General features: G+C 41.8%; 9 protein-coding genes across 9 annotated transcripts; 5 read left to right on the top strand and 4 right to left on the bottom strand.

Moving 5' to 3' along the window:
• Nucleotides 1–151: 151 nt before the first annotated feature.
• Nucleotides 152–616, top strand: SS1G_12578 (predicted protein; the record flags this gene model as incomplete). The annotated part of the gene is made up of 2 exons (XM_001586541.1): nt 152–330; nt 571–616. The coding sequence occupies 2 exons, from the start codon at nt 152–154 to the stop codon at nt 614–616; spliced, it is 225 nt and encodes a 74-aa protein (XP_001586591.1).
• A 646-nt stretch (nt 617–1262) lies between these two features.
• SS1G_12577 (predicted protein) lies at nt 1263–1460 on the top strand (the record flags this gene model as incomplete). Its single annotated transcript, XM_001586540.1, has 1 exon — nt 1263–1460. The coding sequence occupies one exon, from the start codon at nt 1263–1265 to the stop codon at nt 1458–1460; it is 198 nt and encodes a 65-aa protein (XP_001586590.1).
• A 3378-nt stretch (nt 1461–4838) lies between these two features.
• Nucleotides 4839–5996, bottom strand: SS1G_12576 (hypothetical protein; the record flags this gene model as incomplete). The annotated part of the gene is made up of 1 exon (XM_001586539.1): nt 4839–5996. The coding sequence occupies one exon, from the start codon at nt 5994–5996 to the stop codon at nt 4839–4841; it is 1158 nt and encodes a 385-aa protein (XP_001586589.1).
• A 438-nt stretch (nt 5997–6434) lies between these two features.
• On the top strand, nt 6435–7600 carry SS1G_12575 (predicted protein; the record flags this gene model as incomplete). Its single annotated transcript, XM_001586538.1, has 3 exons — nt 6435–6437; nt 6498–6924; nt 7002–7600. 3 exons carry the CDS (start codon nt 6435–6437, stop codon nt 7598–7600), a joined length of 1029 nt encoding a protein of 342 aa, XP_001586588.1.
• Nucleotides 7601–13719: 6119 nt separating this feature from the next.
• SS1G_12574 (predicted protein) lies at nt 13720–14658 on the top strand (the record flags this gene model as incomplete). Its single annotated transcript, XM_001586537.1, has 4 exons — nt 13720–13821; nt 13984–14103; nt 14153–14262; nt 14400–14658. 4 exons carry the CDS (start codon nt 13720–13722, stop codon nt 14656–14658), a joined length of 591 nt encoding a protein of 196 aa, XP_001586587.1.
• A 2280-nt stretch (nt 14659–16938) lies between these two features.
• SS1G_12573 (predicted protein) lies at nt 16939–17163 on the bottom strand (the record flags this gene model as incomplete). The annotated part of the gene is made up of 1 exon (XM_001586536.1): nt 16939–17163. One exon carries the CDS (start codon nt 17161–17163, stop codon nt 16939–16941), a length of 225 nt encoding a protein of 74 aa, XP_001586586.1.
• A 723-nt stretch (nt 17164–17886) lies between these two features.
• Nucleotides 17887–20103, top strand: SS1G_12572 (hypothetical protein; the record flags this gene model as incomplete). The annotated part of the gene is made up of 1 exon (XM_001586535.1): nt 17887–20103. One exon carries the CDS (start codon nt 17887–17889, stop codon nt 20101–20103), a length of 2217 nt encoding a protein of 738 aa, XP_001586585.1.
• A 334-nt stretch (nt 20104–20437) lies between these two features.
• SS1G_12571 (predicted protein) lies at nt 20438–20650 on the bottom strand (the record flags this gene model as incomplete). The annotated part of the gene is made up of 2 exons (XM_001586534.1): nt 20438–20479; nt 20576–20650. The coding sequence occupies 2 exons, from the start codon at nt 20648–20650 to the stop codon at nt 20438–20440; spliced, it is 117 nt and encodes a 38-aa protein (XP_001586584.1).
• Nucleotides 20651–20682: 32 nt separating this feature from the next.
• Nucleotides 20683–20832, bottom strand: SS1G_12570 (hypothetical protein; the record flags this gene model as incomplete). The annotated part of the gene is made up of 1 exon (XM_001586533.1): nt 20683–20832. One exon carries the CDS (start codon nt 20830–20832, stop codon nt 20683–20685), a length of 150 nt encoding a protein of 49 aa, XP_001586583.1.
• Nucleotides 20833–21323: the final 491 nt, after the last annotated feature.

Below are 21323 nucleotides of genomic sequence, written 5' to 3'. Positions count from 1 at the left end.
CTTAGAAATGTGGCGGCGATTGTTTGTTGATCTTGATCGTTGGAAAGTAAGCTACTTGCATGCTTTCTTTTCCTGTGGCTTGTTCATCAATAACGAAAACCTTCAACAACCTAAAGTACCATCCCAAGTTCCAATCTATTGTAGCTTCAAGATGTATCTATGCAAGTCCCGCACAAGAACCTGGAGACCAGCAACCCTCCCAATTCCTTGTGTCCGCCAGGTCGGTGTACAAATAGTGGTTGAGATCGATCTATATTCAGAGGATGGTAGTCACTTGCGTTCCGCTAATCTATATATCTCTGTAGTGGTCCACTGCGTCATGGCATTGACGTCCTCCTCCTAGCGTGGTTTGTAAGATGCGAAGGATTACCACAGCTGACCTTGACTGGGACTATTGGATCGTTGGCCAGGTATTCTCTGATCGCAGCCTTAGCCCCTCTTCTTTGCTCCCGAATTTTACGTTGAGTGCTTCACTGTAGTTGAGGATGCATGAGGATGCATGAGGAAACACGTTTGTGCACTTCTTCTACTGAAGCAAGTGTGACGGACCCCTCTGTATATCTTCTTTAGCTTGCAGATCGTTAATTACTTTATCAATGATCTCGCCGTCGATTAGTTGCGTGAAATACCAAGTTAGTATGCTGAGAGAATGTAGTCCAATCTGATACTTAGTCCTTTCAAGCATTTTCCTGATCAAGTCTTCCCGTGTAAGGTATAGATGCATTCAAATTTACACGAACACCTCTGCTCCTGCGAGATCGACTGTGTCAACGAACTTTACTCATAAGAAAGAAATAGACTGGAATCCCTCAAACCTCCTCTAGTCATCTCTATCTTTCAGCAATATGGAGTTAGCTTAGATAGCTTTTGAGCTCCCCAATAGTTGCTTCCTCCACGCGCAGGTCCGTTCGAAATATGGAGGTGTTCCCATGCTCATTTCACTGAATCTGATTTTATAGGCATTTCCAGAATTGTGGTTGGGCACCGGGTTCTTTCTGCAAAGTTGTAATTCTATATGCTCACCAAAAAGTGAGTATAGTACCTTGCCGAACATGGCATCGAAACTGAACTTTGCAGTTATCTCCTTGAATGGGGAATATTTTTCTTGAAATTTCCCTCTCTCGGGCTATGGACATCGACAATCCATATTCTCTTCGAGGTGGCGATAGCAAAATCAAGACCAACAATGTTGTTTCGGCATTAATGCTTGGCTGAGTTCCAACCAACAAAAATTTCCCGTCATCAAGATCATTTGCTTCGGAATGTTCTGTGATGCCGTTGTTATCTCGAATCGCTCTCCCAAGATTTTGAAATCCACAAGTGACTACTTGAACACCTCGGTATCGAAAGACGGAAGTCATCTCACGCTGTACACAGATACGCGTAACCTCGGTCAAGAAATCCAAACCCAACAACTTAACCTCAGTATGCCATCGGGAATTCAAACTTCGCGGCCATAGCATAGTCTATTTTCCATAATAGCGTTCCAAGGGCTTGAGAGTAAGGTAGAAGAACCTGTTTTTGCGGATCGATACGAAGAGCATCAAATATTTTGAAGTACGTCGATGAGAATAAACATCATTGAAGCCAAGTTCAAGCAACGTGAAGATAAGTATTTCATCTGGAAGCAAGATGAATTCATAGGGTAAGACCACTCTTGCGCGAGTCCACCACCCGTAAATAGATCTTTTCTTCCCAGCTCACAGTATGCCGCGTATCTGACGTCCTTGGGCGATTCCCAAAATCAGTATTCTAGCTGGCGGCTGTGGGACTAAATTTCAAATATCTTCAGCTTTTTGATTCATACAGGATCCTTTTTGGGAAAGATTCTGGTAATATTCCCAGATCCCCGCAATGAATGACGGTGTAGCCCTGCGGGCTTGTATCGTCACCCAGTTCAATGGTTTCATAGCATTTGAATATTCTTTGGAATGGCCTTGATGGCTCGCGATGTCCGCCTGGTATCCTCCTTCCTAGCAAAGCAAGACTTCAAGTTTTCATCTCAAAGTTGACTGGACCTAGGAATGATTTGGGGGCGTCGTTTTGATGTTGTGCGGCGCTGGAAGTTCTTCCGAAATGAAGACATGAAGCGTCGACTGGGCATGACTTGTCGTATGTCGCTGTGAAATAAGTGCATTGCATCTAATTCACTATCTGATCCATATTCTTTTTGTGTAGTTAGACCCAATTCAAAAACTTTTCTCTCCTTTGTATGTAGTGGTGTAGACGGTAAGGTGGTACCAATTCCCGATTGTAGTATCCGATACGGTGCTGAATTCGTATTCTTGCTTCTCAAAGCAGTGAAATACCAGCATCCACCGTCAACACCAGTCTGATGCGATGAGCAAAATTTGTTCCAGCTCCACAGAATAGATAGAGGCTGGTCGCATGCAATTTGATTGACCAGAAGCAGGGGTTCAAGAACGGGGTGCTAAGGGTCCACTGCTTAGAGACATCGCTAGTTAGTCACTGACGGTCAGGTATGGTTTTAAGAGATAATGGCTGGATTACTTACGGATACATATTCCTGGTGCAGAGATTTCAGATTCTCCAAGGTAGTAGTGAAATAAGCGGGATGTATTGGACTTTTAGTGGCATAGCCTAGTCGCTCAATTCATCTATTGAGCTCATGCCTCTGGTTTTGGGTGGAGGCACTCGTCCCGTTATCCTTTCCATAGCGCGGCAGACCCACAAGTGCGTTCGGCATCTGGTCCTTCTCTCCCAGTTATTTCTGGGGAAGTTCGATATGGAGGTTAGAGAATAGAGGCATCCGCACGCCTTGCTCCACAGGAGCTACATATCCAGTGGAATCGTCTTAAGCTCTACTTTCTCTTCTTCCTTCCGCAGTGCTTAAATGTCATCAGACTCATGATTACCCCTTCATCATATGCCTATGTCATGACTGCCTAAACAGGTCAAAGGGTAGTGCTACTTGCCTTTAGCTATTCATTACCACGCCAGCTAGTGCTTCAGCAGCTACTGAAATCGTTCCCATGGCGCCTGCCATGAAATTATGCATCATGGAATGCCACTTTGCTCAACAAGAGTTCGCTGTCGCGCTTGTCTCGTCATGGAAGTTGGGTGAACTATTCCTTCATTGTGGCGGGTTCTTCTGGTATTAACTGTCTGTTTATACTACCTTCCCAAGCTTCTTCTCTTCTTCCCTAATGGCAACTTTCGATGAATCTGCCACAGCTTAACCAGACATCATGCATGAGGCTGGCCAGCATCATTCCTTGAAAAACATTCGCTGTATTGCGTCTGGGAGGTGCAGGAACACATGGATGGGAGAGTATGTTCGGTGAAACCAGATATGAAATAATATGCAAGTAGGTCCAGCATCAGCTAAATATTCTTTTCTAGTCACCATTCATACGAAATTAGGTCCTGTTCCAACGTTTGTTAGCATCAGCACGCAGTATATTTGAGATGTTCATTACTCACTACTGTATTCCACAACCATGACTCGACTATCGACTAAGGAATGATTTTTGACAGTGCACTATGAGTGGCAGACTTGGGATATGTTTGCTACGCCTGTCTGAGGTAGCTATCTTGTCTGGTGTGCAGAACTGGTCCTTTCATTGATCGATGTTGAGCCCGCAGCTCATCACATGTCTAATGGAAAATCCCACACAGATCCTTATCTGCGGCTGAGCTCCGGAAGGATAAGGCAAGGAGTAGCTGAAAAAAAAAAAAAGAACCAGTCGTAATGGGAATGAATAGAATCCTATCATAATCGACATTATCTTTTTCCAAAGTTGAGCCTTGTCGGAGTCGTGGTTGGGAGCAACTGGCCGACGATATGAGGTTGACTCTTGAGCTCATAGCATGACGTGATTTGCAAAAAGCCCACAAATTGGGAAACACGAACTGCACCACAACACTACTCGAGCCAGCGTAGCCAACAACTGGCGCATTCCAAGAAGATGGTTTCTCCACGGTAAAAAAAACTCTGAAATACGCTAGCTTCTCATGTTACTATCGATAAGTCAGACCATTAAAGCGCATATTATGACGCACGAGAGAATAACAAAGGTTACGAAATGAAATGATATCAAGCAAGGCTAAGACTTACCACTAATCACACTTGTCAACCACTATTGAGTTCTCATAGAATCCTATGATCGTGGTGACAATCAGTAAATGGACGAGAAAATCATTGCCATCGTGACAGCGAAGCAAAGAAGGTAGTTAGTTCACTGGAAAGAAGTTGTCATAATGTCAAAAATTGATAAATTTGGCGATATATAGCGAAGCCACTCTACAAAGAAGAGAAATGAGTGAGGATGAGGAGAGAAAGATCGGTTTAGATAGGAGAGGCGTATATGTTTTTCAAGTCCCAAAGTACCTAAAAAAAAGAGAAAAGAGCTTTACGCTTTGTGGATGCTGGTCTCTGCTGCAAGCCTCATCAATTTGTTTGCAACGGCATCAAATTGCATATAGGTGGAGATCACAGAATTTGACACACCCAAAATATCTTAAAGCAGTAAATGCTTTCTGCTGCCTGCCTAGCCAATCCTTTGGTCGGCATTAACGACCTCCGTCTAACGGGACATTACAGCATTCGGCACAGAAAAAACGTACCACACAGCATTCAACGGCTCGATATTTCGTGACATGTATTGATGACAACACTCCAAAATCATGCACATATCGGATCCACGGAAAGGTACGTTTCCGAAAGTAGCGTGCATTAAAGGTATTTCAAAACATACCGACATCTCTGTCATCTCCGCATACATACAACCGGAATTAATGGGCAAACGAAAAAACCCCCCTCATGGTATCATCAATCTATTCTCCATCTAGCTAGGTAAACTACACACGCCAATGTTTTACAGAATCAACCTCCCTGGCTCCTTCTCCAAGACGAGCTTAAATCTCTGCATGAAAACTGATGCAGTTTCCATATCAGTTTCTGGGATATTTACCCAAAACTCGTTTTCTTCAACCGGCTCCGGCTTTGGTACCGAGCGTTTGAGCGGTGCCTTTTTCATGACGCCAGATAAGAGATCGTAAATATCGACGTCGTTGTTCTGTTTGGATGATTGTGAAGCCTGGATAACTTGGCGAAGGGCGACGCCACTCTCAGGTATGAAGTTCCCTCTAACTCCATTCACTGGGTTAACTTTGTCAAGTCCGAGGACAGAATCGAAAAGTTCATCTGGTGTTGGTGTGTAGTTCTTTGGGCGGGGGAGGTCATCATTGGCGACATCTGCTGCGCGTTCGATGAATGTTGAGAGAGGGATATGTACGCCAAGTGTGGATTGTATCCTCTGTTGAACCTCTAAGGCTGCCTTCATGGAGATTGTGTGGGCTACACGATGGAATGTGATTGGTTTTGGTGCTGGTGCATCCTTCTTGGCAGGTTTAGTTGCTTTGGGAGGGGCAATCTTGATATTGCTTAGGTCGAGGTGGGAGAGTTTTGCAATCTTTTGCGAAAGTTCGGTGGGGTATGAGGAAGATATTGAGCCCAAATATGCTAGGACATCTCCTTTCAATAGGCGATTATTAGGTCCACTAGGAATCATCTTTTCAATATCAGATGCATTTAATCCACGTTCATGAATCAAATGTTCGACTGAAGGAAGTAGAGGATATGTTTGTTTCTTTGCTTTTCCAGAAGACTTCTTCGCGGGAGCAGCAGTCTCCGCGGAAGGCTTCGAGGTAGGAGGAGCTTCGGCTTGTGATTCCGAGGACTTTGCCGGGTCTGGCTTTGAAACCTCTTCTTTTGGTGATGGAGGGGCAGCACTATCTTCAGCTGGTATTTCCAATGAACTCAAATCATCTCCGGATTCGGCAAGAACACCAATTCTTGTGCCAACTTTGATTCCCTTACTACCATCTCCCATTGTAATCTTTGCCATGATACCATCATCCTGGGCTTCCACATCCATTGAAGCCTTGTCCGTTTCGATCTCGAGTAAGACATCACCGGCCGAAAATGAATCCCCTTCCTTAACATTCCACTTTGCGATATTTCCTTCAGTCATTGTAGGAGAAAGCGCTGGCATGGTAAAGTTCTGAGCAGCTAGGCATGCCGCAGAAGTCCTGAGTCCTATCCTCATCAAATATTAATGTCCCATCCTCAACCCAAAATTTCTCGAAAGTAAATACTGACCTCTGGCAGTCGCATCTTGTCGCAATCCCCTAGCTGTAAGTCTAGCTGATACACGACATGCCGTCGCAAAAGATGCCATATCGACCTTCGAAAATACGAAATTCAATTGGAAGTTTTATGAATAAATAGGTAAAGGCGAAGATATTCTCGAGACGTTGAGATCAACAAATGGGATATTTCGGGAGAGTATCGCGCTAGGTCAATTGACAGGGATCAATAATTTCGCCGAATCTCCGATCATTAATTTTTCCCGTCCCGAATTTGAAGGCTTTGGGTCCCGATTCCATTTGATGAGCTTTATTCTTAAGGTATGGTATGTTTTATTTGAAGTTGTATATCTGCGATAGTAATAGGTATTGCTAATACTTTTCAGATGTCTGCATTTTCAAGGGGGTGTATTAAATTACATTCCATGAGCTTGAACTCATCCCGAACCTTCCTCTTCAAAACCCAAAAATCATGTCCAAACCCTCGATTCTTTACCTCGACATCATTATGTCGCTCCACAGCGAGGAAGCCAATGGCAGTTCCAACATTGAAGACAAAATCAAAACAAAAACCTCAGCAAAAACCTCAGCTTAATGTCAAATCAAAGGTCGCAACACAAATCCAACCTCCTACATTGCTTGCCGCAGAACCAACATTGGGCTCTCCAAAACTCCTCAATTATCACAGCTATGCCGATATCTTGGCCGCAAAACCACATACCACAATCCTCTACCAAGCACCATCACATACCGGATACATAGTAACCTCTTACTTAGCTGGAACCTTTCTCCTTGGGTTCGCCGGACTCACTTGTAAGTTTTCCTAATCCATTGGGACCCGACATTTCCATTCCAAGGAACCCCCGCTAACCCCTCTTCTGCCCATATAGTCTGGAATAACTACATTCATATCCCTGCCGACATAGGCGTATGGGTCCCCTATGCTTTCGCTGGCATATCTTTTCTCCTAGCTGCTTGTGGAGGCTACGTCATATTGTCTCCCGCTGGTCTTATAAAATCTATCACCGCCGTTCCTGCCAAATTATGTGCTCATCCTCCAAAAGTTGATGCACCGCTCTATGTAGAAGTTGCTCTCAAAAAGATCATTCCTATTCCATTTATGCCTCCGCGCATCCTAACTCTATCACCCTCCTCTCTCCATCTTACAAGTCATCTCTATCAAGCTAGAACACGCGCCGAGGAACGAGCATGGAATAAGCTAGCCGAAGAAAAGAAAAGAGAGTTAGCGGAATATGATAGAACGCATATCATTGGAAGAGGAACGCGAAAGATTTCGGTGGGTATATTTGAGTTAGTTAGGGCATTTGGAAGATGCTGGACTAGGGACGGATTTATACCAGTGCGGGTTACCGAGAGAGGAATGGGGAGAGTGTTGAAGTTAGATGGAGAGGCAGGGTGGGCACAGGATGGAGGAAGGGCTCTGGAGAAGATTATAAAAGTTCAAAGCTCTAAGAGAGTGGGGTTTTAGATCCATGAGGTATTAAGGAGGAATAACCGAGAAGTCACTTCGCTTAGGGAATCGGACGGAATAGCTTTGAAGGTATTTGTACAATACAAAAGTATCACCAGTATACCAACATTTTAGCAAGACATTGTAATTTACCATAGGACTATCATCGATTAGTCAAAGTTTCATGCTTGTGGCAACCTTCGAAAGCAGTCATGTGAAAACTTATGAAGTATCATTATAAGTACATGACATCCAGTATGTCTACAAGAAAAAAATCAGAAGTAGGAAGCGTGACAACACCACAAGAAAATTTCAAGTGACTTCTTCAGAGTATCCATAAAACTGATAGGGCGTACCCATATATAATCCAGCTGTAAAGGAGAACGGATAATAATATTAATATCTTCTATTCTCAAACTCAAAGTTCTTCAATACTCATCCATAGGTACCTAGGTACTTACATATCCCCATCCCCATCCCCATACTCAACAATCCTCTGATCCCCATCCAATATAAATAGAACTTATTATGAGAGCTTCGAATCAAAAAAAGATCAGGAAAATGGGCAATTGTACTTTTCTCCTCGAGAATTTCCAATGGCATTCTTTGGAGTTTGAGAAAATAGGATTACATTGTAAATGTGCAAAAAGGGGATTTCGAAATGGACTACATGTTTTATTTCTTGAAATGTGATGATATAGTGTTAATTGTTTATTTGGAATCAGATAATACGAGGATTGTTTCGAAAGTTCGGGGAGTAGTGTTGAAGATGGGCAATAGAACTAGTGGGATTTTTCAAGCGTTGTCACGCTAATCCCTTTTTTTCATTTCTTCTGACCTCTTCTCGTTTCTGGTTTTCGGGTCTCTCTATAATAATTAAATTAATCACTGCTAAAATTATGAATGATGTCATGAAGGAAATCTCTATAAACATCTCGTTCATCTATGATCCCTCCCTTTTGCGCATGCCTCATTTCTCACTCAATATCCTCAAACCTGTATCTAGTAAATTCTAAAACATCAAAAAATGCACCACTCCAGTCTCATTGACTCCCATCTTATTTCCCCATTTCACTCATTCATGTCCCTCTCTCTGCGTTTGATTAATCTAATCTAACTTAACCGTGACACACAAGCTAAACATCTCTTCCTTCGGCCCTACACCTTTCGAAGCATAGATAAGATTACGTCACTATCTAATTTCTAAATTCTGCACACAGAAGAAGTTCCTAACATGATATTCCATGCTTCATTAACATATAATTAGGACCTCAGATCTCTTGGACTACTTGCAGTCTTTGTCATCCTACTACACACTGCGGTGCTGAACATGCAATTCTCTCCAGAGGCTGAAAAATATGACTGATTGTAATATTATATCCATACTTGCAAAGTTCACGGCACGTATTCAATATGTAGATATGCAACGAAAGATACATATGTCAAATTAATCTAGTGATTATGGATTATTGCGTAGTGACAATAGACATAGATGCGATGCGTATATATTTGTATGGATTTTATAGATAGGGACCAAAGTTTCGTCCCTTACCTATCATTCCTGCGGTAAGTATGCATCCTGTAGATTTGCAAAAAAAAAGATGTATTGGTGTGTAAAGTGAATATTCTAATATGAGTGGTATACTACGGCACGTATAGAATTTTTAGATGTGTAACAAATCTTCTAGTTAATTCTAGAAATGAAATAGTTTATATATCTCTAGAAGTAGCAACTAGTTAGTCATTGTCATACATTGGGAATTATGATCTTATATTGAAGTTCTCGTTTTGTATGTATTTTTAGATATTCAACGGAATCTAGTTGACTTTTAGATCATTAAACATTACTGATTACATTCTATATCAAGTATACTAAGATGTACTGTAAAGATTAATTATTCTTCAATTTAAGTCCATGAAAGAAGATCATATTATAAACAATAATAATATATACTGCGGTAGGTATATGGTATAGACATACGAAAAAAATCTCAATATCAACTTCAATCACGAGATATATAGACTGAGTCCCAGAATACGTGTAAATCAGATATACAATCAAATTCAGTATTATATATCATTATAATACTATGGCATGTGTATATTCCAGACAATTATACAACAATAGAATCAGAGCTTACTTTAGACATATAAAGATTACAAGAAGTGATCGCACAGTATATACACATGAGATATATAACTTTATAGCCAAAATCTAATATAATCTTATACTAAAATACAATAGTATATATATACTTTTAAATATACAACAAAAGACAATCCATCACTATCATTAATCTATTAATCACATTCAAGTATACTAATTCTACAGTATATATTGTTACGTTGTAACATTATAAACTATTATCACGTGTTATAGGATCACATGAATAGTCTTGTGAGGGAGCGAGGGAGCGAAGGAGCGAGATTTGAATCTCGCTCCCCAGCTCCATCGCTCCAATGTTGGAATACGAAGGTCTATATAATCAAGATGGATTCCCTTTATATAGAGCTTCGTGCTCAAGATCAAGATCAATCATTTAGTATACTCTACTATTAGTTACGAATTGCATATCATTATTGTCATTACTTAAGTCCCTGCTTTACGCCTAATTATAAACCACCTCGGGAGCCTAGAGCACTTCCACGTGATCTAGACGGCAAACCTCATAACATATATATACTTAAGATATACAATAATAATTATTTATAAATATTTCAAAATCAAAATCTAAACCAAAAATAATAATTTATAGATGAAAACTCAAATTTTTAATTATTTATAATATATATATTGATAAGATAATATTTAAAATATATAAATTTTTTATTTTAAATTTTCAATATTTCTTTTAAAAATCTTAATTTTTATATGATTTTGTAATTTACTTATATACTCACTAATGAGATAAATAAATGAAAGATATATAAAAATAAGCCCTAAAGAAATATATTTATCTATATATAAACCACTCATCTCATCCTATCCCATCCACCTTATCAAAGCATCTCAATCTCGATATAAAAATATAGAATCTTAATAATATCTTAATAATATCTTAATATAAAACAAAACAAAACTAAACTAAACAAAATAAAACAAAACAGAACAGAACAAAATAATCAAACAAATCCCACCATCCGAACTTTAAACTCCAAACTCCAAACTCCGGACTCCTTTCTCTCTAGCTCTCTAGCTCTTTAGTTCATTAGATATCTTTATCTTAATCTCTACAGTACCAATATCAATATCAATATCAATATACAGATAAACTTATAAACTTATAAACTTACAATCAAAACTAAAGTTTTCAAGTTAAAATAATAATCTTACAAGTCATATATCTCATCGAGTTATCTTTATTATTGTTTTATTGTTTTATTTTTTGGTATATTGTATGATTAGAGAGAAGAGAAGAGAAGAGGAAATTATATCTATTAAGATTAATTTTGAAATCAAAGGGAAGGAAGGGATAGTATAATGGGAGGTTTATAGTTCTTTATGTATATATGTACTTATTTATCTCTTCATCTATCCATTCATCTTCCATTCATTCATTCCCTATCGCATCTCGCATCTCCCATTCCCCCTCTTCTCAATGCCCTTCTACGACCTAATCGCGCGCTTGAATTACGAACCCGCAAATCCGCATATACTTACATATACATACGGAGTACACATAAGCATGCACCAACACCAGCACAACAAAACAACACATACCAACTAACCCTTCCAAACCAAACCAAATCGAATCATCCATCCATCTCGCTACTTTTCACCCTACAGAGTACACATTAACCACCCGCTACTCTACAAATCGCTACAAATCGCTACACCAACGCAACCAACACCTAGTAAAAACACCTCCTGCACGGGGGATTTTCCGGTTGGTTTGACGAGAGTGGCATGTAGAGAGCGTGCAGAAGGTGGCTTGCATACTTGTTACAGGCCTCTGTAAGCTTTCGACGTTGCGAACGTTACACCCCACCTTGAGCGCTTGCACTAGGTGGAGCGTCCGTCTACAGAGTATGTATGTACATGAGAAAATAGAACAGATAATGCAAATTTTTTGTTTATGCAGATGTATGTATATGTATATGTACGGAGTATATGTTAATGCGGACATCGTCAGCAAGTATGCCTGTAGTCAAGCAGTCAAGCAAGAACGTAGCCAAGTACGGAGTGAGAATGCAGTAGAGAGAAAGCCAAAGTACGGATACATTCCAAAAGAGTAGACACGTGACACGAACGTGGAATGGAAAAATGCGAAAAATCGACCCAGAATGATTCTGCCCATCTGGTGACCTATAAGGATATTTCGCTGTGAGGAGTAAGTAAGGTGAGGGAAATATACAGTGTACAGTATCTATGTACGTAGGTAGGGACTGACGTGGTAACTATCCACCTCCCAGCCAGCCAGCCAGCCATAGAAGGAGGACTCCGTAAACGATATACACCCGATAGCCGTAGAATGAGAATGAAAAAAAGTGCCGAATTAACCATTTTAAAGTTTCCGCAAGGCGTCATTTGGAAATATCTGGTTCGGTAGACAAATATGTGATCTACCCAGGATGCTTGGCATAATGCTACCAAAGGCAACGATGAAACTGTTGATCTGATCTAAATCGACAATCATCATACCCTTTTCAACCCCTCCATGACTCTACTGTAAACGCCCGGATTTCATTAGACTCGGGGTTGATGCTGGTCCGGTGTGGTGGGGGAATTGGATGTTCTAGAAAGAATATGCTTGGTAAAACTGTCGGTGTGAAGAAGCGAGATCAATGCAGACCCCAACACATATTTGGAATGATATGCAAGACTTCTTCGTTTAGATATTCAAGATGTTCAAAAGATCTAAATTGGATGGATGTACTCGTAGGTTGTACCATGAATGTTTGAATGAATGAAGGTTCTTTGTGTGGCATCGGATGAATAATTATTATTTCTGCTTGACCGCATGTACCGCCTCGAAGTTCTAGTGGTGCTTGTCTGTGCCATGGTGCAATGGTGCCATGATGCCATGTCTATGATTACTGGTATGATATTTGTATGGAGTATTTGACGAGACTATGAGCCTATCAATCTATGTCCAAGTGCCCGTATTTTTCGATGTTGGTGGCGGGGTTAATTCCGAGGTCTCTCCAAAAGCTGATACCAAATAAACGCTTGGATATTTTACCCATGTAACTAGGGTTAGAGGAAGAAAGATAAGATCTTATCTGTACGAGTGAATAAGGTTTGCTGTGGTTTGGCTTGTTTCTGCTTGCTTACCTTTCCTTTCTCTTGCTATTCATAAATCATCCATGTCCATGTCTATATCTATCGACACAAGCCATTTCATTCCCTCCTTCATCACTCTCGCTTCACCGCTGTCCTTGTAAATCGCAAATGAATGAATGAATGTACTTGGTGTATCCGAGAAAAGATTTGATAACTTTTCCCATAAAAGATTATTGAAACAGATCTGTTTCCCTTTCGCTTCCCTTTCGCAATCTTAATCATCCTATCTGTTTATCTGATTACCTAGACAACAACCGTTATGCTTGACAACGAGAAGCGAATTATCCGTGATTTAGATCAAATATGAAATTGATTCCTTTCTTCTTTTCGGTTGCTCCGTTAAAGATGCTGTCATCTCCGACATGCTCATTTCGTTTGACAATGTCGCAGTTTTCCATCCCGAAGCATCCGAGACTTGGAAGAATATCTTGAAAATATGAGATATGATCAGAAGCATCAAATCTTGAGAGTCACCTGCTTCATTGGCTCATGATTGGAGAAGCTGTAAATTTTTTTGGGCAGATGAGATGCAAATCCCAAACTGTGCAGTGTGCATATCCCACGCAATACTCCGTGTGGCTTGTGGAATTAGATATTCGCGAGGCGCGGCCAAGTTTACAATTTGACGGCGCATGTAACACATCTTGGTGAGGACCTAGTACCGGTAGCCCTTTTTGAATTTATGACCGGCATATGCTGCGGCCAATATGCTAACCTTTCGTTTCTTTGCCTTGGATTTTTTGCCCTTTTATTAGATCATTCATCCGTCCATCCAAATGCAAGAAGGATTTAGAAACAATCGAATGGTTGCAACGGCTGCAATAGTTGCAAATCCTCTAGTCACCACTTCACCATGGCGGGGCTCCTCATGCCGAAAGGCGTCATTCCTATTTGGTTTTCCACTGCTTTTCCACTGCTTTTCTTGTGTCTCTTTGCCCACCGACCATTCGATGGTGTGTGCGTCAATCCACTTTCTTCCATTCGTTATCAATTTTATGGATCAAACATTTTAGTGAACCCTTAGTAGACCGTTTGTATGGAGTGATGAAGTGATAAAAATGGCATGACAGGCAATCAGTCTCATAATTTGAGGAGCTAAGCGCGCTTGACTCTTTAGATAATTCGGAATGTTGAGAAGATTAGAATACTTTCACCTGACCTTCTCACACGGGTCATTGAGGCTGAATCTATGTTTCGCATCTTTCTCGTATCACCAAATCACCAACGCATTCGGGCTGTGAGTAATGAACTTTGATAAAATGTGACTGCGGTCAGCATATTCTTAGGGAAGAAAGAGTGTGCCATCGGTCGCTTTGACGCGTGAGGATGATGAAAGATTGTGGCGAGGATGGAATCAAAAATGTGTCTTGCGAAAGGAGTCACAACATACACCATGGTAAGATACTGTAGCGGTGAAGGAAGAAGGATTCGCAGTTTGGAATGATGCAAGCAATAGTAGATGAAGGTATCGTAAGAAAAGGGTTGAAGGGAGTTTATGTTGCCGTTTGTGTCGGCTTTTGGCTTTTACCCCAGTCCTTCATTCAGCACCTTGAGCTTTGGCAGGGCGACAGTAGATGAATCTGGTAATGGTTGGCTTGGATTAACGATGTACTTTTGGCACTTGGCGCGACGATCCAACATCATCCATGTACTTGAATTGTTTTCAAAGCAAACTTTTGAGTTTGAGGGCTTTTTTTTTCTTCACGATGGTTTGTTTCTAAACTGGGATCCATTCCAGAAAATGCCAATCATGAACAATATCTCGGGTTTGGAAACTCAAATTCGGAATTGAGGGGCAGGAAAGGGGATATTCGGGCAAGTATGTTGTAACTTGTAGCTTGTGAGTGATTGTGGGGGGGCATTTGAGACAAAAAGTCGGCTGGCTGTCTAGGATGACTGTTATTTGTCTTTCCACCGTAAGCCCTGCAAATCATTTTTGCCCAAGAGCCCAGCTGTTCATATTCCCCATAACAACCATCAACACCCATAACATTTCATAGCCATCCATTTAAAAAATTCATCTGATTTTCCAAGTTGTTGCTCAAGACCTGGTGATCATGACTAGAAAATCTTCCGATTCTTATAAGATCGTGAGTCTTGACCTCTTTGGTCTTGATATCCCTCCCCTCATATATGCTTTGTGACGTCGTCATGGATCTTGATGGATGCATTCTGTCGGTACTTCTTCGCCAGAACGGGTTTGGATCGTAGAACGTGTTCAAAAAAAGTGACAGCAAGTAAATAAAAGAAAATAATACTCTACCCACTCGTTCATAGATGGATGGAATAAAAAAAAACGTCGGAGGCATCAAGGGACCTTGGAGGGGTGATGGTTCAATTCCGAAGACGAGGCGTTAAGTGAAGAGATGATGTATGATGTACATGTTACGGATATGCAGCTTGGCAATCTTTGGATATTGGATATTGAATATCAAAGCAGTTTTGGGTAGGATACGAGTAATGAAGGTAGATACCCGATGATGACACCGACGGTGTGAATAGGATAGAATAATTGTAGATCTATGTTAGTTGGTAATTGTTGTATCTCGGCCGAAAAGGGCAGAACAGGTAGGCAGTCGACGATGAGGCAATTCCTAAATTCATACACCGATATCGTATGCCGGTATCGATCTTTTACAGTGGTGAACAGATTTGTTTTTGATTCATCTTCATCTGAGGTGAAGCATTACCAGATCGTACTCTGTAGATAGCAGATAGCAGATAGCAGATAGCAGCCATTAAACCGATCCTCAGCAATTACCAGCAACTGGTCAAAGTGTTCTTGTCTAGATAAGGTAATAAGGTTCCCACTACAGGGTTCACACTACAGCACTGCAGCACTGCAACACTGCTGTTGATACCTGCTGAAAATAGCCCGTGTGTCTTTTCATCCCTAAGATTTGGGCTTTTTTTAAGGGTCGTGTCGGGCTTTACCAGTTGTTGTAGGTATCAACCTTGAATACCTCCCAACAGCAAATACCATATACCTTGCAATAACTTTCACTAGTGACTCTGATGTTTTCATTATACGCACAGACTTGAGCCACTGAAATTTGAATATGTGACAATCTACTTGGAGCCATCCTATCAACAGCTCGAATATACCACACCATACATATCACACATATCACACATACCACACATACCACACATACACACACACAAATTTCCACACTCCACACCGAAAAACTTCATTGCTCTCCCACTCTTCGAATCTAAAATACCTTCTCACCTATTATATCGTCCTACCTTGATCATCCTCATCGCCGCCGTATTATTTGTACTCAATAACAAGTGCATGGAATTATTTACTGGCTAATTACGCAGATCAGAACCAAGAGGAGCATTAGAAAATTCCCACAAAAAATAACTATCCCGCTCCCTCTTCTTTGCATACCTGCTGAATGCTGAAAACTCGATCAAATCAATTTCAATCCAATCAGTACATCAGTACATCATCAGTACATCCATCGCTACATCAATACTCCTCCTGTGCTGGCCGGTGCTTGATGTTTGATGATTCTCACCTCTCCACTCCTATCTTGTTTATCTCTGCAACCCGTCTGAACGGACCATTTTTCGCAGATAGTTTTTTTTTTTCCTTTTCTTTTTCTTTTTTTACCCTCGCTCCCTTGCTAGCCTTCCCGAACTTTCAGTCCTTCCTCTCAATCCATTACTTTTAATTTTAATTTCGACAGTAGAGCACACACGCTACGACCTGATATTGCATCTGGCGTCGCAAACTAGGAAGAACCCTTAAAAGTGCCAGGGAATAGATGCTTGTGAGTGGGTATTTGATCTCATACACCCTTGTCTTACAGCAGTGGAGAATTCCTGTACAACAAAAGAAATTCGACGAACCAACGGCCGACCTCGCTTTGCATATCCATAACGCCTGCATACATACAATCCATACAGAAGGAAGGCCCTCGAGCCTGGTAACCTATTGGTCCCTCGGAACCTTGGTTTAATACTTCGAAGGCGGCAGAACTTCTCTGTTTAGATATCGTCGTCGCAGAACATAGGGAGAGTCTTATCCTTCTCTTCTTTGTTTGATCTTTCCCCCCTCCTTTCAAAGTCTTGTGAGAGTTTCAGAGCTGTGCTGCTCTACGTGTTCCGCACCACGATAAGAGCGTTGAAGAGGTACGTCGAAAAATTCTCCTATCCGTTTCCGATCCTCGTTCCGAAACATATCTTCTATCATTTGCGGGAGACTTTTTGCCTCTTGCGCACCCAAGAGGTAGTGATCGTAGAATTTGTTCTTCCGCGCGTGGAAGACACGGGCAAAGAGCTCCATGGCTTTTTAGGAGATGCTCCAGATGGGATCTCTCCTTCCGATCCATTCAGACACGAGATGCCATGTTGCTGTCACACTAAATGAATTGAAAACCCTCTAACGACGTCGTGTAATCTGCAGACTGCCCAAGCAATTTCTTTTCCAACACCTCGAGTCGTACTCTTGCCATACTACGAACGTTTACTTTCGAATACAAGGCCCGCTGGTAGCCTGGTTCGAAGCGTCTTTTTTTCCCGTGAAAGGGCTTTACTGTCATAAGTCGTGGTGATTGAAACACATGCATCCTTAATGATGGATACTGAGGATGGACAGTTCTTCATAAAGGTACTTGGGGAAAACATTTCTTTGCAACTCGATCTATCATATCATGGCATGTGCTAATGATTCATTTTATCTGCAGAACTTGGCCCACTTTGTTCGTACACATGAAAAGGCTCTCGCGAATGCTTTGCAACTTCGACGTCAGCAAGCTCCTAAACATGGCTCCTCAAACAGCATATCTAGTGTTGTTGGAGGGTCTGTCGTCCCGTCCCCAACAGTGACAAACCAGCCATCATCTGCGTCTTCTTCTACGACTTCTAGTACTCTTGCAGCTGCCCTCTCTATCCCATACCTTACCTTCGCCTCGCATAACATCAAGCCTTGCCAAGCTCGCGTTGACACCCCATCATCTATTCTATCTCCTTTCTCGAATTTGAAGATCTAGGAGTCCCAGTTGGTCCAATGAATGTGCGATTAGAGAATCTCCATGCAGATACATCAGCAGCAAACTACGTTTCGTTTTTGAGTCAGTCCCAACGTCCGAAAGGTCGTGGTTCTGACAGTGGATCTATCCACTCCGTATCAAGTGTGAGAAGTGTAATGTCTGGCATGTCTTCCTTGTGGTCGAATTTTGGCCTTGGATCTGGAGGCGCTGCTGCTCGCACGGAGAAGCAGAAAGCTGCCATTGAAGCTGACTTGAAGTACCTATATTCGGCATTTACCAAAATCCCTTGCCTTAGACTCGCCCCGGATCGTCGCGCACGTTTGATTGAAGGTTATGAAGAATTCCCGTTCGATTCCGCCGTTCCACTGATTGCCTTTAAAAATATTAGTGCTTTGGAAATTAGTGATATCGACATCCGACAGTTCTTTGGCTGGGACAAGCTAGCAGATCAATTGAGATCTCTAACCGTCAAGCGGGCAGGTGTTGACGATCTAGCTGATCTATTGATCAACATCGTGCTGGACGATATTGACAAAAGGAGGCGGCGGTCTTCCAAAGCACAAATGTCACCAACTTCCACCTTCATTCCCGCATCAAGTCCAAGACGTAGTCCAACAATGCCACATGCAGAGCTCGTGAAATCTAGTTCAGCACCTGGATCACCGGATGATCGCAGTCACCTTATCGATACAGAAGCAAGAGGGTTAACACGTTCAGGTTCAGATGTGGCCGAATTTGGTAAATCTCCAACCAAGCACGGGCAAAGACCAAGAAGCAATTCTCCTGTCCGTCCACCAAGTTCCCGTACAGGTTCCTCGCATGGTCATCTCCGTGGTTCTTCGCACAAGGTTAAAAGATCTGGTTCCGGGAGCTCGCATTCAAGCATGTCTGACAGCTGGCACAACCCTCGAAACAGCACCTCAAATATGTTGTCTATGGGTGTTTTGCCATCTTCAAAATGGAGATTTTTGAAACATCTCAGCATTGCAGACAATGGTCTGACGTCTATTACTGCATCAAGCCTTGCCCCCTTAGCTAATACCCTCCACTCCCTCGATCTCTCTTCAAATCTGTTCGCTCAGATCCCAGATTGCTTAGCATCTCTTACTGCACTGCGAGCACTGAATCTATCTAACAACATGATTGAATCCCTTCATTCTCTTACTCGAAATCCCCTACCTGCTATATCCGCTCTCAACCTAAGGTCGAACCGTCTCGTATCGATAGCCGGAATTGAAAGGTTATATCCTTTGGAGAGACTTGATCTCCGTGATAACAAGGTTACTGATCCGACAGAACTTGCCAGGTTGACAGGAATACCAGATATCCGAGAGATATGGATTAGTGGCAACCCATTTACCAAAACACATAACAACTACAGGACGACAATCTTCAACCTATTCAGACAAACACCAGGATATACCGAGGACATTTTGATTGATGCTTATGGACCAGGGTACACGGAAAGGCGGCATTTGGTAGAACGTGTTGCAGAACGACCAGGTGTGCCTGTTGTCAAACCACCTCCTCCCGATTATGGACTGTCCGCTATCGAGGTTAACAAACCAATTATCGAATATGCAGCTCCACGAGAACCTGCAGTACTCCGGAAAGAGCGACCGGTGCCTGTTGCTGCTACTAGTGAAATCAACACTGGCTCTACAGGTCGAAGAAGAAGAACTCCAAAACGACGAATCGTAGACTTATCGACTTCGGAAACATCACCGAGCAAGCAAGGAGTGGTTCACAATGTTATGCCAGAAGAACCATCACCGCCTCTGCCAAGAACAGTATCGGATAGTAGCTACGGCATAAGTCCTGATTTTTCTCCTAGAACTATTCCCACCTATGTCCCTTTAGAACCTCGGCAGGTCCAGAGGCAACCGGACATTCCACGCATCGACACTTCCATATTACCTCGTTTACCTCCAATGCCACCAGTAGAAACAATACCTTACGAGACAGCGATTAAACCACAGGCAGTCAAGACCCCGGATACCCCCGATTGGAACATAAGCGGTGAGCTGTATCGAAAAAAGATAGAGGCTCTAAGAAATGATGTTGGACAAGGGTGGTTAAGTGTGTTAAGCGAAGAAGGTTGGGAGGCTCAAAAGAAAAATCAACCCACTGGATATCAAACCTCCGAATACGACACAACGGTTTCGATGAGATCAGGTCCTACAATCAGGGGAGCTAGCCAACAGACGATACATAGTGGCCGCACCCTGGGTTGAAGTGCACACCGGCAAAAGCAATTTCATATACATACAAAACCAGAATGGCTTGATCTCAGTAAAGGGACAAGTCAAGTGTTGGGCAGGTAGTGTGATCCCTGCGGATGAACAATCATTATCGATGTGGATACTGGTTAGTTGAGGAGGAGATGAAAGAAGAGGCACTTGTTTATTTTGATACCCCGACCCCATTCTTCTTTATATTGTTTTTTGAGAAAATTGATTTGTATCATCGCATGACGAACGACTCTGCTCTTGATTGAAAGAAAATTCTGCATGGAAGGGGCATTTTTCCTATTTTATTTTATTTTTCAGGCTCGAACTTTTTTTATCATCATGGAATGCGTGCATAGCGTTCAGGTTGGAGGTCAAGTTGCTGTTTATGTTTTCTTTTATGAATGAATCAATGATGGATTGGAACAGAAAATTTTTCGGCTTCTTCGAGAATGAATGAATGAATGGAATATGTTACTAGATCTTGAAAAGCCAATGAAAGGGGAACAGTGATGATACGAGAGGAATTTCGAGCCAGAGAAAGCAAAGTCATGTTTGTAACATAAAGCTTTTTTATGGATGGAGTTAAAGGTTGGGAGATACTTTCATTTCATCTACCCATGGTTTGATCTTTGAGATGGGTGGATGGGTTGGGGCGTTTAAGTCATGAGTAACTATTGGTCTTGCCTGAAATGGTTTGGCCAGGTACCTGGACGGGGAGGCATTTACACACATAGTGAATGCGCTTGGGATCAGGTATGGGAGGTGGAAGGTTTATGTCAATGCGATTTTTTCAAAAAATGGGAAAGTCAGTGGTCGATTCAAGGTTTGCGTTTAGGGAGAAGGGTGGGATATGATGGGATGGGATGAGAGAGAAGAGGAGATGCGAATGAATGAGATATGCGGCAGTCTAAATGAGAGATGGATTAATGATATGAATGGTTGTTCTTTTGTGATGATGATATGTCTATGTGGTTTGAAATGGACACTTTGTGATGTGCTGTGATTTGATGTGACTAAATGAGCTTTTGAAAGAAGGAAAATCTCGGTAGTTAGTTAATGTGCAATATGACGTCAGCAAGCGCTGTACGGTTTATATAAACTATAAATAAAAGTAAATTCAAACGGTGAGAGGAAATTGGGTTTTATGACAAAGCAAAGCATGTCATGTCATCATGTCATTTGTACGGGAAAACTTTGGATATGTATGGGGTTGCGAGGGACGG

The sequence above is a fragment of the Sclerotinia sclerotiorum genome, genomic scaffold (genome assembly GCF_000146945.2).
Source record: "Sclerotinia sclerotiorum 1980 UF-70 scaffold_21 genomic scaffold, whole genome shotgun sequence".
Taxonomy (NCBI): Eukaryota; Fungi; Ascomycota; class Leotiomycetes; order Helotiales; family Sclerotiniaceae; genus Sclerotinia; species Sclerotinia sclerotiorum.
This window is presented reverse-complemented; position numbering and strand designations above follow the sequence as displayed.